General features: G+C 30.8%; 3 protein-coding genes across 3 annotated transcripts; all 3 read right to left on the minus strand.

The window, feature by feature from the left end:
- Window positions 1-329: 329 nt before the first annotated feature.
- On the minus strand, window positions 330-1,343 carry LOC129884442 (uncharacterized). The gene has a single exon (XM_055958738.1). It carries the CDS (start codon window positions 1,083-1,085, stop codon window positions 633-635), a length of 453 nt encoding a protein of 150 aa, XP_055814713.1. The 5' UTR covers window positions 1,086-1,343; the 3' UTR covers window positions 330-632.
- A 3,120-nt stretch (window positions 1,344-4,463) lies between these two features.
- On the minus strand, window positions 4,464-5,973 carry LOC129885306 (aquaporin PIP2-7). The gene is made up of 4 exons (XM_055959539.1): window positions 5,593-5,973; window positions 5,142-5,437; window positions 4,889-5,029; window positions 4,464-4,796 (listed from the first exon to the last, which is right to left on the minus strand). Exons 1-4 carry the CDS (start codon window positions 5,888-5,890, stop codon window positions 4,677-4,679), a joined length of 855 nt encoding a protein of 284 aa, XP_055815514.1. The 5' UTR covers window positions 5,891-5,973; the 3' UTR covers window positions 4,464-4,676.
- Window positions 5,974-15,226: 9,253 nt separating this feature from the next.
- LOC129885307 (SKP1-like protein 1B) lies at window positions 15,227-16,944 on the minus strand. The gene is made up of 2 exons (XM_055959541.1): window positions 16,549-16,944; window positions 15,227-15,591 (listed from the first exon to the last, which is right to left on the minus strand). The coding sequence occupies exons 1-2, from the start codon at window positions 16,843-16,845 to the stop codon at window positions 15,418-15,420; spliced, it is 471 nt and encodes a 156-aa protein (XP_055815516.1). The 5' UTR covers window positions 16,846-16,944; the 3' UTR covers window positions 15,227-15,417.
- Between the last annotated feature and the right edge of the window lie 695 nt (window positions 16,945-17,639).

Here is a 17,639-nt window from a genome sequence, read left to right on the forward strand (position 1 = left end):
TGGAGCAACAATAAAATTGTATCCATATGACCTATAGGTTGCCACTAATGATTGCATTATGATAGGTTTTCTACATCACACACCCTGGGGCGTGGCTCTTTCCCAAACCCTGCTAACGTGGGGATGCTTTGTGCTTCCCCTTTCAGGGGTTGCAGCATAACACAAGATTTCACCTTCTATAACTTCGGGTAGGATGCGGAATAACTTAATTCAGTAAGTATCTACCTTAAAATAGAAGATATCAAATTCAGATTTTTGTAGTAAAATTCATGAAATGGCTGCCACAAACAGCATTATTATGCTAGGCTAAGATAAGTTTCTATGCAGTAATGCAGCAATAGCAGAACATGATTACTTCAATTGAAATTCAGCAAAGTACAGAACTTTCAGTTGCATCTATCTATAACTACTTCTCCTCAAGATATTATCAAAATACATCTCCATCAAATCAAGATCAGATTTTTAAGACTGGTAAAACTCCCAGATACCCTCTAACTTGATAATTGATCACCCCTTTTTCTAATTCCTGACAATGTAAGGGAAATCAAACTACAGTAATGCAGAGAGATTGAAATTATTCAGAAAAACAAAAATTCATTTAAAAGTAACCTGAGAAAAAAATAGTATATTCATCATACACTGTTGTTGATAATTCTCCGCCTTGCAAGAAACCTAGCGATCGGCGGCGTAAGACCGAGGGTTATCGGAACCCTAACAGGAAATAGAGCCTTATTAAGCAGTATAGCCACAGCAAGAGCACCGCCACTTGACGCCGCCAGCTCAGCAGTACGATTCCTCTGCTTTGTCGGCGGCGCCGCCACACCGTCTTGATTAAAGGGTTCTTCGATAACGAACCCATCAGCGGAAATCAGTTGTGGGTTTTGCTGGGGTAGATTAGGAATTTCATCTCCTTCTTGTTTGGATAGGCCTGGCATGCCCATTTTTTCGAGCATGGCTTCAACATCTACATTGTTCTTGACAGCAACATAAAGACCTGTAATTGAAGCTGCTGAAACAGAGAAGTGAACACCCAATGCTACCTTACCGTATTTCTTCAATAGCTCTCTGAATCTTCCACCTGCCATTGCAGCGATGTCTATAATAAGCTTTTAGATTTACCCAAAAAAGAGGATGAAGTTGTTCGTTAGTGTTATGACTGTTCTCGGCTAGGGTTTTTGGGGAAATTTGAGTTAAAACGATGTCGTAAAGAGGATCTTGTTGACCTGAGAGCCACGTTGGTCCTTGTAATTTGTTAATTCTTGCAACTTTGGTCCTAAGAATATTTCAATACAACAAGTTAGAAGATTCATGAAAAGCTTTTCTTTTTTCCTACGATGTACAAAACATGGCAAATTATCAAAGCCAGAAATGTTATTAAGAAATGTAATATGCAGAAGTAAATACACAGACATCTATTATATCTATATATATTAGACATTGGTGCATGTGTTAGTACGAGCCCAATATCTATTATTTTTGTATTTTAATTTATATGATATAGATAAAATATAGAAAGTCAATTAAATTTTAATATGATTTTAAATATTTTAAATTATTAATTATTGTGAATTATAATATTTTTTAAAAAATAATATATGTTACTCCCCTATGTGGCACTGATAAAATTTCGAGAGTCAAATTTTATTTATGTCTTTTAATTTTAAATTTTTTAATTAACGTGATATTTATTATGCTTATGTCATTTTTAAACAATATATGTTATTCATCTATTCCTATTTATGTGACATTGATTCAAGTGTTAATTAAACGTTTTATATGTCTTTTAAATATTTTAAGTTGTTAATTGTTGTAATTTATAGTATTTTTTTAGATATATTTGTTAATTATCTATATTTACAATACTTTTTACGTAGTTTCCTAATTAAATAATACATATTACTTCTTTTGTCCCATTTTATGTGACATCAATAGATTAATTTCAATAATTAATTGAATTTTTTATTTGTTTTTAAAATATTTTAAGTTGTCAATTATAATGATTTATAGTATTTTTTATACTTTTACATAACATGATTTTAAAACTATTTTAAGTTGTCAATCATCATGATTAGTAGTATTTTTTACACAATTTTTTAAATATATAAATCACTAAAAATAAGACAAATAAATTAAAATTAAAAAACTATCAAAAAATTACAGATATATTCTCAAGCTGCTCAAGCAGACATGTCGATCTGCTGTCTGTTTGAGCAGCTCACATGGCCAGAGAAGAAGCAACATGAGAAGCAAGCATGAGGATGAGTCACCAGAAACTCTATTGATTAATTTCAATAATCAATTGAATTTTTTATTTGTTTTTAAAATATTTTAAGTTGTCAATTATTATTATTTATAGTATTTTTTATACTTTTATGTAACATGGTTTTAAAATTATTTTAAGTTGTCAATTATCACGATTATTAGTAATTTTTACACAGTTTTTAAATATAAAAATCACTAAAAATAAAATAAACAAATTAAAATGAAAGAACCATCAAAAAATTATAAATATATTCTCAAGCTGCTCAAGCAGACTTGTCGATCTGCTACCTGCTTGAACAACTCACGTGGCCAGAGAAGAAGCAACGTGAGAAGCAAGCATGACGATGAGTCAGCAGAAGTGAAAATTGATACCAACTTTAAGGTACCTATTAATTCAATCTTTTTTTTTGGGGGGGGGGGGGGGGGTTGTTCATATAATGTCATCTTTACATGAAAATGGTTTCAATTTTTACCCTTTTATTTCACTCGGGCCTTTTTAATCCATGCCAAATTTTACACCAAATGCTATATTTGATGTAAAATTAGGTGGAAAGTTGCGCCAATCCATGCAAATTTTACACCAAATTTGATGTGTGAATAGTGTAGCACCAAATTTAGTGCTACACTATTCATCACACCAATTGCCTTTTATTATTATTTTATTATATAATATTTAATTATTGGTATGTTTTAATTAAAATATTTTATTAGTTTTACGTAATATTTTTATAATATTAATTTTAGATTAAAATTTTAATTTTTTTATATATTATTTTCCTTTACTTGAATTTTTTGAAATTAAATTTATGTTAATTCTACTATAAATTTGAATTGGATATAAGTACAATTAACTTTGACAAAAATTAAATATGTAAAAATATAAATCTCGACATAAAAAAATTAAGGACAAAAAAGCTCATTTTGAACTACATAATGCATTAATATAGCATTTATGGGAGCACCGTAGTGATTTTGAAAGTTGAATATTCATGTAGAACTTAAAATAAAAATTTTAATTGTGTAATGTTCATTTAATTATATTTCATCAATGATTTTACTTTTATTTGTGTTATCCATTATTATGTATAATATGTAATATTTGCTAGCAATTTATATTATTTAAAATATTATGATATAAAATATTTTTATATTAAACGATTATAATTTGAAATAATATGAAAATTATATATAATGAATGTTTTTTTAGAAAGAATTTTATTTTATAAAATAATAAATAATAATATAATAATAAAGAGGAAAGAAATTTTGTATTGGAGATGACTCATGTTGCCTTTTTTGTTTTTCTCAAATAGGTCATACCGTATTATCTTTCTATTACTTTTTATTATTTTTTGTACTTTAATTACTTTATTTTATGTGTATTGCTTTTGTTATTTACGTTATTCGTTATTTGCTTCTTCATATCGCTTTGAACTTCTTAGCCTTATCTGACTTTTTTTTATGCTTCTTTTGAGCCGAGAGTCTCTCGAATACAGTCTTCTTATCTTGATAGAGATAAAATTTGTGTATACTTTATCTTTCCTAGACCCCATATTATAAAATTTCACTGAACTGTTGTTGTCGTAAATAGGCATACTGCTGGTCGTCATAGCCCAAATAGGGCACGCACATGTCATCTCTGCCCCTGCTATTATTTTCAGACCTATCTTGAGTCTGAGGGACCAAAGCACCAAAGCTCACAACATAGAAAAGCATCTTCCTTTCTAAGTGGAGACAAGTGGCATCATGCATATGGATGGTTCTCATAATCAAGAAAGATAAAAGTACCACAATAACTCAAATTTCCAAGCCCCGTCAACCAGTTAAATTTAATTTTATGAAGTAATACATATAGCGTGTTTGGTTATGGAATAATAAATGTATTAGGTAAAACTGTTTGTAAATGTTTTTAATCAAAATGTCAAAAGTTATTTGCGAGAAATATAAATATTTTTACAATAAGGAGATGATTTGGGAAAAAAAATATATTAGTTACTATGTTTTAGGAAAAGTTTTCCGATATTACGAAGAATTTTTTAGAATAAAATAGTAAAAAATTTCACTGGATTTTGGCTTATATACACACTTTGGATGCTTACCAATTGTGCTCTCGTAACATAACGAAAACCACTACTACTAATTTTTAAATACCTATTAAACGATACCATAATGTAAAAATATATAGAGAGAGAAGTCCAAGATTGAACTGAAAAACATCACCAATACTACTAATGATCATACAAATGCACATCCAAGGCTAAGATTAAACTATTATAAGCAATACAATACATAATAAAAGAGTCCATACATTCCTCTTTTACACACAGATAATTAAATTAAAAAAAAAAATAGATCAAATCTGGACAGATGAATGCATATATGTTTTTTTTGTTTTCATTTTACTGGATGTTGGTTTAATTGGTGGCGTTGCTGCGGAAAGAACCCAAGGCCTTAATAGCTGCAGCTCTCAAAATGTACTGGTGATATGCTGCTGCTGCCAATGCTCCCACAAATGGTCCAACCCAAAATATCCACTGCACACATGGATCAACATACAATTAATCTACATAGCAGATACATGAATTTATATCTATCGATCTGAAAAAGTAAACAGTGAAGAACTTACATGGTCATCCCAGATTTTTTTACTGTTGTCAATAACAGCAGCTCCAAAGCTCCTAGCAGGGTTGATACCAGTTCCAGTAATAGGAATTGTAGCCAAATGAACCATAAATACAGCAAACCCAATTGGCAATGGAGCCAACACCTTTCAACATTTAACCAAAATAATATCACAAATTCTGTCTCATATCACTACTAACAAAAAAAACAACAACATGAATTTGATAACAGTGTTTATATAAATGAAAGGTACTTACAGGGATATGGGAGTCGCGGGCGCTTCTCTTAGGATCAGTAGCAGAGAAAACAGTGTAAACAAGAACAAAAGTACCAATAATTTCAGCACCTAAAGCAGTGCCATTATTGTAACCAGGTTGCACAAAATTAGCACCACCACCTAGTGTGTTGTAAGAGTGCTTCATGAATGCCTTCACAAAACCAACTCCACAAATTGCACCTAAACATTGTGCAATTATATATCCCAATGCCCTTACTAATGACACTTTCCTTGCTAAAAACAACCCAAGTGTCACTGCTGGGTTAATATGTCCACCTAAAACACACACAAAAAAAGAATTAAGTTAACGCCACCACCAAATTAAGCTGTTTTATGTATTTTTATGTAGTTTTTAAATATGTAAAATTCAAATTTTAAGGTAAATTTGGTATAACTAACTTAAAATTTTAGATCCGGCTATGTAAACTCACCAGAGATACCGGCAGTGCAGTAGACAAGTACAAAAATCATGCCTCCAAAAGCCCAAGCAATCCCGAGAATACCAACTCCGTCACATTTATCAGCAGCGTTCAACTTCTTGTGGCCGATGACGGTTGCGACGGTAACGTAGAGGAAAAGCAGAGTAGCAATAAACTCAGCAATTAGAGCTCTGTAGAATGACCAGAGCTTGAGTTCAGCAAAATCGAGAAATGGTGCTGGTGGCGGATCCACATAATCCTTGCCATGTTGTTGTTGAACTTGTCCTTCTTCAATTACTTCTTTTGACATTTTTGCTTCTGAGGTTTGTATCAGAGGAAGAAGATGAGTTTGTTGTGGGGGAAGGTGATGGGTTTTGTGAGCATTTTATTGAAAGAGGAGAGGGGGTTTTTATGGATAAGGTAAGGGTATTATTGGAATAAAATTTTGAATTTGAACGAAAATATTACAAAAATACACTTTTGATTTATTTTTGTCTCGTTGCGAGTCGGACTAATTTAGATTCACTTCGGATATAAACCATTTAGGTTACCTCTCCCAAGCAATATTTTTTTTTGCAAAACAAAAGGCTTCAACTTCATCCACATTTGATCATTTAGTTGCTGATAGATTCTAGTCTTGATCGTTGTGATATATATTGATTTTGGATTAATTATTCTATTCATTTTATTTTATGTATATTAATAATTTAACCGAACGCGAAATTTTTAAAAAATAAAAAAGACTTATAAATTTGTAGTATCAAAAATATTCGTTGTGTAATGTACTATTTTAAATTTTGTGATCATAAATATGTCAAGTGGATTATTAAATATAAAAAAAAAAGGGCAGCCCGGTGCACTAAAGCTCCCGCTATGCGCGGGGTCCAGGGAAGGGCCTGACCACAATGGTCTATTGTACGCAGCCTTGCCTTGCATTTCTGCCAGAGGCTGTTTCCAAGGCTTGAACCCGTGGATTATTAAATATAGAAAGCGATATTTTTTAAAAGCAGATTTAAAAAAAAATACGACATATAAATTGAAATCGACAGAGTAGAATGTGAACTTTTGTTCATTTGCAAATGAAATATATTATATTTTGATAATTTACAATATTACCCTAAAGAATTAATAAAAAATTTAACATAACACAAATGGAAATTAAAATGATTTAACAGTTAAATATTTGTATGTGAAAACCCACAAGCAAAATATATTTTTTAATTAATTGAAGCTTAAATAAGAGTGAAAAATTAATCGTTGGTTTCAACTTGTTTGGAACGGAGACAATTGTTATTAACAGTAGATTAGAAGAAGCAAATTTCATCATTTATCAAGAATTGAAGGAGTAAAAGCACTATATTTTTTAAAAGAAAAAGGAAACATGTTTTTATGATAATTGTGTGTTGGATGGGACCATATTATACAGCTCGACCATGTGATTTGGGTGAAGGTTGATGGTCTGTTTGGGCTGTATTTGCGTTGTTGTATGGTTGGAATTTCTTTTGTCTGCAAAATTAGCTAACTATTCTAGCCGTTATACGTCTTTATCTTCAACTTCCTTTCTTTTTTCTCTCCTTTTTTGGGGAAAAACAAAAAATTCAAGGAAGATAATAAATGTCCATAATAATACTAGCACTATTAATATATCTATAAAATGGGTATAATTATAGGTCGATAAGTGTTTTTTCTGGTCATTCAAATTAAACAAGTTTTAATACGCTTCATCATCTTCATTTGTCTTTCTTGATCAGGATTGTTTGACCGAACTAGTTTGTATTTGATAGAAAAATAATGACATAAAAAAAGTATTTTCATTTTGAAAAAAGGAGTTTGTGTAAAATTATAAATTCCTTAGTCTTGTATTGATTAATTGAAACGTTAATAAAGTGATATGAAGAAGAGAAAGAATTAATCCGTCGCACCAAAGCTTTTCGTATCAATTTTTGTACTCTCTAAGACAAGAAAAATGTATCCATCCAAATCCATCCATGTAGTATATTTTTTATTTATTTTTATTTTTATAAATAAGTAATATTTTAAAAATAAAAGTAATTAGTTTTGAAAGAAAATATGGTGGATAAAGAATGTCACGAGACAGAGATATTGTTACTATTATTATTTCACCTACCTCTAATGAAAGGAACTCCCAAACAAAATTGAAACTTGCTATCCACTTGGCAATTTCACCTTGAAGTAAAAGGAATTATTGAGTTCTCTAAAAGAATTTTTACAAACTTTTGGACTTGAAGGTTTCATGCTTAGAACTTAAGTATGATGTTTCTACTTCAAAGCTCTTAACTTCCCTTTGAATTCCAAGAAAAGAAAAAGAAAAAAAATCCCAAGATAAACCCCTAGTCCAAGATAATGAAATTCATGGAAAAAATTCCACTTTTTAGTATCAACATAGTCAACTAGATCATAAAACTATACAATGTATTATCATGAAACTAACTGCTTATTGTATAGAATTTTAGTAATAGTAAATGTCAACATGACTAGCTTATATTTTTCTTGAACCGAGGTCCATCATAAACAACATTTCTATCCCTCACGAGGTAGGAATAAAGTCTGCGTACACTCCTATCCTCTCTAGATTTCATTTGTGAGATCACACTGATATGTTATTATTGTTGTCAACGTGATTAGTTTAATAAAAGAAGTTGATCAGACTAAATTCTGTAAATGACAATGTACAATATTTTTAAATCATCAAGTTAAATTTTCTCTAATAATAGCATAAATGATTTGTTATTAATAACTTGGTATAACACAATACATTACAATGTAATGTCTTTTTCATAAATTTAATTGAGGTGGTAGGGGATGAATGTTTTCGTACTTATATCTAACTTCCTAATTTAATATTGCAGCACCTCCACGAGGAATAATACTATTGATTGTGTGGACTCATAATCAAAACATTTATTCAATTAGTAGTATTTTGTTTATGTGGATTTGTACTTTGATCAATCATTAATGATACAATTAATTGCTGTACTTATCTGTGTTTAAATGATTATTATACGAAATAAAACTGTTTTCTTTTTGCGTGGGAAAAGTTGAATTTTGTTTTTAATTAATACAGTAATTAATTAATGTGGTCAACTTAGCAGGTTGCTGATTCTTTATTAGGGTTAAGCCAGAAAAGTACAATATCTCTCAGATGCTGAAAATTTACAAAAATCTGTAGTTTTCTTCTTATGATCTTGTAATATTGCCCCTGTTCAAGAAAACTGACAAGTATATTATATACTTATATTATGAAAAAAAATAAAAATGAAAGAAATCAGTTAGGAAAACGGTTCACTAGTCACATAAACTACTCTTAGTGCAGTGTATATAATCACGCACGTCTCAAGAAATTCCGTCGAAGTAAATTTATATATTTAACAAAATTGGGTATAAATTTAATTCAAATTTTAATTCTGAATATCTCATCTAACTTGATATTATATTAGTCCCAATCAGTTAAGTGGTTGCACGTCCCTCTCCAACCAGTCAAGTTCACCTATCAAGGACGTATGGTAAAGATAGTTTATTCCTGCGAAAATTATTAAAAAAGCGTAAACAGTTATTAAAATATCGTAAAATTGATCTTGAGACTATAATTCCACAATAACTTTCTCCGTAACCAAATGACCCATTATAAATATTTGAAAAACACTTATAAAATCATGTCAAAGGATTGTTAATAGAATAAGTGCCCCTATATGAGTTATGGAGAAATTGAAAATTTCTTTATCTTTATTAGAAATATCGCCCTTATAAATAAGTCCTCCAACACCCAAATTCGAATATTAGTCTCCGCCCCCAATAGTCTATCGTCAAATGGACAAATCGATATAATCATATGCTACACCAGCTAGTATTTTTACCCACTCCAACCCCACAACTTTTATTCCACCCAATCAATGTCGGACTCAGAAATTTTATAAAAGGGATTCAAAAAAATTAAACACGCTAATCAGAAAAAAAATATGTTTATTCGGATTCGAATCAGTGATCCAAGATAAGCTAAGACAAAATATTGAACCCCATTTGCCACTGAGCTAGTTCTTTGGCTTATACTCAGGGGGTTCAATGTTAAATATACACACATAAATTAAAAAATTTATCTTATATATAGAGTATAATTTTTTAACGAATGAGGTTCGAATGAACCCCATGAACTTGTCTTGGGTCCGCCCCTGCACCCAATGGTGTTATTCCCTTCTCTTTTTTTGCCGTATGAACTGTACTATTATTTTTATATCATTGAATTTCAAATTCAATGACATTATCATAGAATTTCATATATGAAATTAAAACTCAATAAAAGAGGCTATATGCCAAAACAAAGCTGGAAAATAATCAGTGAACGTCACGTAAAACTCCTGATAATATCACTAGAATATAAAAAATATATATGTAAAACTGATTTTATGGTACAGCACTAGTCCTCATTGTATTGATTGCAACTAGTGGACTACTACTTTTTCCTTGGAAACCACCAGACGAGACAAGACATTTCATCAGAAAAATTGACTCTTTTAACAAATATTTCCCGTTTTCCAAGCTTATTGGTCAAAAATAAATAAAAAATTTTCTTCTAAAAAATACTTAACTTTTAAGGATAGTTTGGTGTGGCGGATAAAAGTGGTTAATCCTAGGATAATTATGCAATGCCATTTAATTCATTATTTGATTATAAAGATTGAGATAACTTATTTCAGAATTAACAATTAATATTAGTATAAATTATTCTGGGATAAAGCATGTAAAATAATAAAACTACCCTCATGTAACTCTCCTTTATGCACCACTTGTTACTTTCATGTATATTAACATAATTTTTAGCAATATATATAAGAACATTTACAATCTTAATTAATTGTTGTTTGTATGATAATATATTTTTCTATTAAAAATTACATTTATAAATACAATTTCTATTTATGAATATATTACAGGTTAAATTTAATTGCTAATTCTTATGTTTATTTGTATTTTGATTTATTTTAAAATGTCCACTCCACTACTAAATTACACATTTTTAATTAAATAGTTTATTATTCACTTAAAAATTATATTTTATATGTCAATTAAAATGTAGATAAATTTAAAACGTAGATAATTTTAATTATACAATTTTTTACTTTAATAAACTTAATTATTTTTTAGTTAAATAATATAAAATTTTTATTTTAAAGCTAAATAAGATGTAAATTTTATTGAAAGCTAAATAAGATGGATGTTTTATTTTTAAATTAAATTAGATAAAAGTTTAATTTTAAAAACACACAGCACAATCATGGAAATGTATGAAGAAATATTTAAGTTAAATAAGATGACAATTTTATTTTTAAGAATGAATAATTAAAGCTTCCAAAGAAAATGTAAAAAATAAACTAAATAAGGTTGAGGATATTTTTGTAAATAAAAAACTTGCAAAAAATATAATTTTGAATATAACAAACCAAACAAGCAATAAAAACTACTCTTGGCATAACTAAACTTATATCAGCATAACTTAACCCATCATAACTAATCTCATCATAACTTGTATCCAAATCAAACCACCCCTTGTAGTGAAAATAGGTGAAATAAGCTCCTCAAATAATAATATTTCATATTGATTGTTTCCTTCTCAACTTTATTCCACATTGTAAATCCCATCCCCCACCTAATTTCACCCTCACTTCTCATAATATTTATTTTGTAATATATGTATATTTTTACTTACACATCAAATTAAAAAAACAACTTATTTTTCCACAAAACGCACCCTCAATTTGCCGCTTTGTGTAATAGTGGAAGAATGTTGCTAGTCGAACAAGATAATACAGAGAGCTTAGTGGTTTCGAGTTCGAACTTTAAATATGAAAAAAATTTCTGTTGAAAGCAACATCTTTAAATAAGCTCGGCAATGCATGATCGAAATTTATTCAAAATTTCAGTGCAAACTTCAAATACCAAATGGGAAATCAAAAAAGAGCTTCAAGGAAAATAGAACCAGTGAGAAGTTGACACATACCAATTTGCAAAAAGCCGTTGTGTTTCCAGAGAGTTCATTGAACCGTTTGGGACAAAATTGAAAATTAGTACGCAGCGGTTGAATCTATTTCGTTCCGTTGGGGCAGCATTTTGAGGGAACCATAAATAAATTTAGTAGGCCCCGAATTATTTGGATATAAAATTTGGGATTAGATTTCGATTGTTGTATCAATTCAAAAATGAGATTATTTAACTTGATTATAATCGTTTTATACAATGACTCTTTAAGCATTTAGGTTTTTATCATCGATTATGCAAAGTTTTTTTATATAATAAAAATTAGTGTAGGTTAATTAACTTATGGTAGTAGATTAATTATTTTGCTTTTTACTATATTAACTCAATTAATGTTTATCATAATGATTTACATAGTAGACTTGAAAGACTGATTCAAAATTTAAATTTGATGAATTCAATTTTTAAATCTTAATATTAGATGCAGTGTACTTTTAGATTATTGGTTAATAATCCAATATTTTGTTAAAAGGTATTGTATTATTTTTCATATGTCTATACATTTATGTACATGTCACGTATATATGGTTGGATACATTCTCTATTGAGGAGGCACATGAACTCTTTGTCAAGTAAGGTGATTGTGCTTTTTATCAATAAAAAGAGATATACTTCTTGCTTTTGGGGACATTTCTTCAAAGCTTAAATACGATATGTGTCCCATTCTATGTTATTATTTTTATGTGTAAGTAAAATCTGACCTACATAGTTAATTGGATCAGATAGCCCTTCCTTCTGTTTGTTTTTAAGTAGCATAGTGAAATTTTTATTTTCTTTTTGTAGGCTAGTTAAAGAGCGTAGCTAACAAATTTAAAACTTCGTCTTCAATACAAGAATTGAACCACACTTACATTTGCATATATATTCTATAGTTTCTTGAATTATAATATCGTATATATGTGGATATATATTCTGGCCTTTTGATTCTTGACAAGACAGGCTCATGTTCTTCCCCCACTTGTCCATAATAAGGAAAAGAACGTGACAATGAAAGCAAACATATCTCTGTGCCTCAAACAAATATTTTTAGGCAAAAGCAAGAAATTGAACACCTCCACCATTTTGCTCTTTCATCAATATGAGGTTCGTTCATACATGTTTGATAAAAGACATGATATTCCCCCCCAAAAAAAGATCTGCGATTTAATAGAGCAATTGATGATTATATATAGTTAGTTTCATGTATAATTGTGACATGTGATGTATGTAAGAAAACTTGAGCTAACGAGTCATCTTGCTTCTTTTTTATCTTTATTATCAAAAGACGGTGAATAATCAAACTGGTGAAACTAGTTTCTTTTGAATTGATTCAAGTTTAAATTATTGAGGAATTAGACACATTGGCGATTAATTATATTTTCGTAAAATTCAATATTTAGGCAATCCTTTTTAAAGCTAGTGTTGAAGAGTCTCAACTCTCAATTATTGTATACCAGTGTTGAGAACTCATATTAAATTGTCCACGCACCAAATTATACATAATGTTGATTATAAAGATGAAAGCAGAAAAATTGACAACAAAGAGAGCACAATTTTCTCGTGATAACAAACTTGAAGCATGTGTGTGATTACAAGAAACTATAAAGAGTTTAACTTGTGAAAACCATTTCTCTCCGACTCCTCTCTCTTCATGGTCTCTGTTAATTTACTCAAAGAAGGTACAACGAGTAGGTAGGGTTAACATCCTTACACTTGTATACAGCAACTCTGGCATATCATTTGTCTACAAATAGCGCGCTTTCTATTCAACAAGTCAAAATCTGAAGCCATACAGACATTGAAATTGGCCAATAGAATCCTTGAATAAAAATTTTAACTACATTAATTTGATCCTGAACACAAGTAGTGGAAATGAGAGGTTGTATATATGATCCTCAACACAGTTAACAGAAAAGACACCGCGGTTAATCATCATATACTGAACATTCAGAATTTATGCTGCTATTGACAACTAGCAGGAAAGGAATAGGACACTAACAAAAGCAAATAAAGTAGCTCTAGATTGAGCAAGGATATTGGAGTCCAATAATGCAAGCAACAATATTGAAGTGTAAAAATATAATTTGTGAGAAAGAAGAAAATGCCTGGACTGGAGTAAGTAGCAGTTAATCCAGAGGAAAATGCAATACACCTTCGAAATCATTACCTAAAAACTCTACAGAGAGCAATCAAGTATGCATACAAAAGAATACTCCTCCTTCCTTCCCAATTGGAGTGTGCCATTAAATTCTTCTTCTTTTCATTTTCTGATGAGCTAATTGACAAGTTTGTGTAAAACAGTTTAATCTAGTCGCAGATATATTGTTCTAGACTGCAGGAGTCGTGTAATTTCTCCAGTTCAATCTTTGCTGTGTCAATGTTCAATCAAGTCGCAGTTCAAACAGAATCATAATTTCTCCTTCCATTAGCGAGTGAAACGTTATAATGTAACTTGCAGTTGTTGTCCAACATGTTACAAGCTAGCGGGAAAAACCTATAACATAGGAACCTCTCTTCTGAGATGGCTACATGTATATGACTTGAGTAAAAGCATGCATACCTAAGTGGTGAATTCCTCTCTGCGCCAATTACAGCTTCTTTCAATTAAATATAAGTGACTATTGATAAATGCTAAAGCGAGGTGACTCGACCAATCATCTTGACACCATTCTTTAAGTTGCAGCTTCAATTAGAAACTGCAAATGTAAAATTCGATTCCTATAGAAAACAATTAGATACTGCAAATGTAGAATTCGATTCCTACAGAAAAGAGGGACCACCAACAATTTCCAAAAATAAGCAGACGATTCCAAACTTCCAAAACTAACCACAGACGGATTTTAGGTTAAATTTTCACCATTAGTTTTTAATTGATACGTCAATCTCTACTCTTCCCTTGAAAAGTTCGGTTTCCCCACCCACACAAGAAAGAGCTTTCGTATCAATTGCAAATCTTGTACAGTCTATATATTCATCACGCCATTCAATACTACAGCAACTAAAATACATATCTGCTATTTCTTTTTCTAAATACGAAGGGAGTGTTTAGATTTATTTTTTTAAAGTAGCTTATAAACTAATAGCTAAAAGTCAACGCTAATTTTTATACTTCCACTTTTTTAACCTAAAAGTAGGTGCTTAAAGCATTTTTTTTTCTTTCTCAAACACTCCTGACGACGGGCAAACAACAGCAGAGGTTCAAGCAATCATTCTATGATCGTCCTGTTAACCACTTTATGACCAAGCATCTTGTTTCTGGGTCATTTCAAATCCCCCTAAATTAAACAATTTTAAGATCAAACTTAAATAGCAACCATGCTAAACTACACCCAAGAAAGGCTAGGAAAAGCCAACAATCCTCGAGCCTATTTTCCCATGGACGTTCATTGCTTAAAGAAGCAGATGCCTCCATAGCACTAAGCACCACTTAAAGCAATAACACTTGGAGAACATAACATAAATTTCCAGCAATATGTCAATATAATCATAACAGCCTTCACATGATTCATACTAGCACTTGGAGAACGTAAATCTCCAGCAATAGGCCAATATAATCACAACAGCCTTAACATGATTCATACTTTGCAAGCAACCAAGTAAACATATGCAACATCAAAAAGAGGATTAACTAGTCTTCATTGAACAACGATTTAAACAGTTGCAATGCAAAAGTTAGGAAGAACAAAGAAATCTAAAGGTCCCAAAAACAAAAACATTAAGAACATATTTACTACTAACATAACGATTGTTGACAGAAGATTCTACTAGTGTATACTGCAACTCTATCACCAGAATATGAAAACATCAGCTTCACTCAAATGCCCAAGCATTCTCCCTCCTAACCTCCTCCTCTTCCTCGGGTGTGAAGTCATTCTTGATGTTGAAGGTCTTGCGGATCTCCTCTGGAGTCTTTCCTTTGATCATGTCTGCCACAGTCTGACAAGTGAGATCAAGCAGGCTCTTAATGTTCAGGAAGTTAGCAGCCTGAAAAGTCACAAGAACAGTATCCATTAGAATCTAGAGCAAAATCACTAATATACCATTACAAAGTGAAGAAACAAGGCGTATAAACAATGGGTTAAAACAACAAACTATAATTATCAGGGCTCCATAGTTCATTTGTTGAACTCTCTCTTATTGTTTTCAAGGTTACTTTTACTACAACAAAGTACCCCGTGTAGTTGCACAAAGTGGATTTATGGAGAAGGTAGAGTTTACAGTATAAGTGATAATGAAAGCAAATATTAAACTAGTTGTTGAAAGATCTAGACTAACAGCAAAAACATCACATCAATTTTTAGAATTTGACTTCCTAACGATAATTTTTAATAAGGGAATCAATTGTGTCAAACACTTTAGGACACTACAAAATATGAGCGTGCCAGATCAAAAGTAGAACATGTACAATGATCAGCCACTTAAGGTGGTTAAGCATTCCCAAAACTACAGCATCAACAATAGGAACAAAGTTTACATTAAAGGAATTTATAAGCATATCATCAACCTATACTTGTAAACTGCTTAAAAAATGAATGAATCACCCTAAACAGACAATCAGGTAAATAAAACAACCAGTCAATCAAATAAGTACAACAAAAGCATAAATAATCCAACCTAATACTCGAACTGTAAAAGAAACAGAGGCAGAAATCGTAAAGCGGCGCATAAAGGTACAACAGCGGATGAATCCTAAACAGAAAATCAAGTAAGTAAAACTACCAATTAATCAGATAAGTAACAACAAAAACATAAAAACCAACCGAATACACATACAATAAAAGCAACAGTAGCAGAAATCGTAAAACAGGGCGTAAAACAGTACACTTACGAATTAACCCTAAAACAAAAAATCAGGCAAATAAACCAATAACCAGTCAAATCAGTACAACAATCAACTTAATCTACACAATAATCACGAAAACAGATAAAATTAAACCATACCAGAATCAGATCGAAGAGAGTTCCCTGATCAACTTTAACAAATTCAACGTCAAAGGTCTTCAACTCATCCTCAGCGGCCTTGTCTTCTTTCTTAGTAGAGGCTTCAACATGGCGATTACAGTACTCAAGTACCTTTGCCAAGATCTTGCTTGTAACATTAGGAAGAGGGATGGTTGAGTCGGCGCAATCGTCCTCGATCAGATGCTTGATGGTCTGCGATTCCAAAGCAACCGCCTCACTCACCTCGAAAATCTCTCCATCGGAACTCTTCAACGCGATCTTCTTTGGAGTAGACATAGTCGGTCGATCGATCGAGGAAGAAAGCAAACCCTAGAAATGATAAACGAGAGAAAAAACGGTTGAGTTTTTTTGTAGAAGTAATAAGTGAGAATTCTAAGAGGATAGGGACACTATAAATAGGCGTTTTATTGTAACTACACACCCGTTTTGTTGTAACTGTGGTAATTCTCTAAATTTTACCACACTCCTAAGTCCTAATAGGTTTAAAATTTTTGCCTTCTACGCTTCACCGACTTCCCTTTTTATTTTTTAATTTTTAATATATTACAACAAAAACCATTTTATTATTTTATTTTAAAATAAAGAAGAATTTTCTTTTTTGGGGTTTCAAAGTAATTACATCCAAATTTGAATTCTTTTCTCAAAAGTTTTAGTAAAAATGGTAAAGTTTTCTTCTCGAGATTTTCTTGCTCTGATAAAATTTTATGATAGAGTTTTAATTGAATTTTCACATAATTTGACAAGAGAAAAAAAAAAGCATAATTGATAGAATAAATATTATATTCCTTAGTTTCATAAACAGATGAATTTTATTATTGGGATCAGAAATTTGAGTTTACTTTTTTAAAAAAAATTAATAAAAGCCTAAACAATTAAAGTATGCTAATCGCGATACATAATAAGTATTTTAAAATTAACATAACATTCTCCTAGCAATGGCGTTGATTTTTACGACTAAGTCCGCATAACATTTTCATAAATCATAATAAGTCATCATCAAGAAATATAACTGAATGACTACTTATTTTGACAACAGGAGCATCAATCTCTTCTACGTGACATGAATTGTA

This window comes from Solanum dulcamara, chromosome 4, assembly GCF_947179165.1.
Source record: "Solanum dulcamara chromosome 4, daSolDulc1.2, whole genome shotgun sequence".
NCBI lineage: Eukaryota > Viridiplantae > Streptophyta > Magnoliopsida > Solanales > Solanaceae > Solanum > Solanum dulcamara.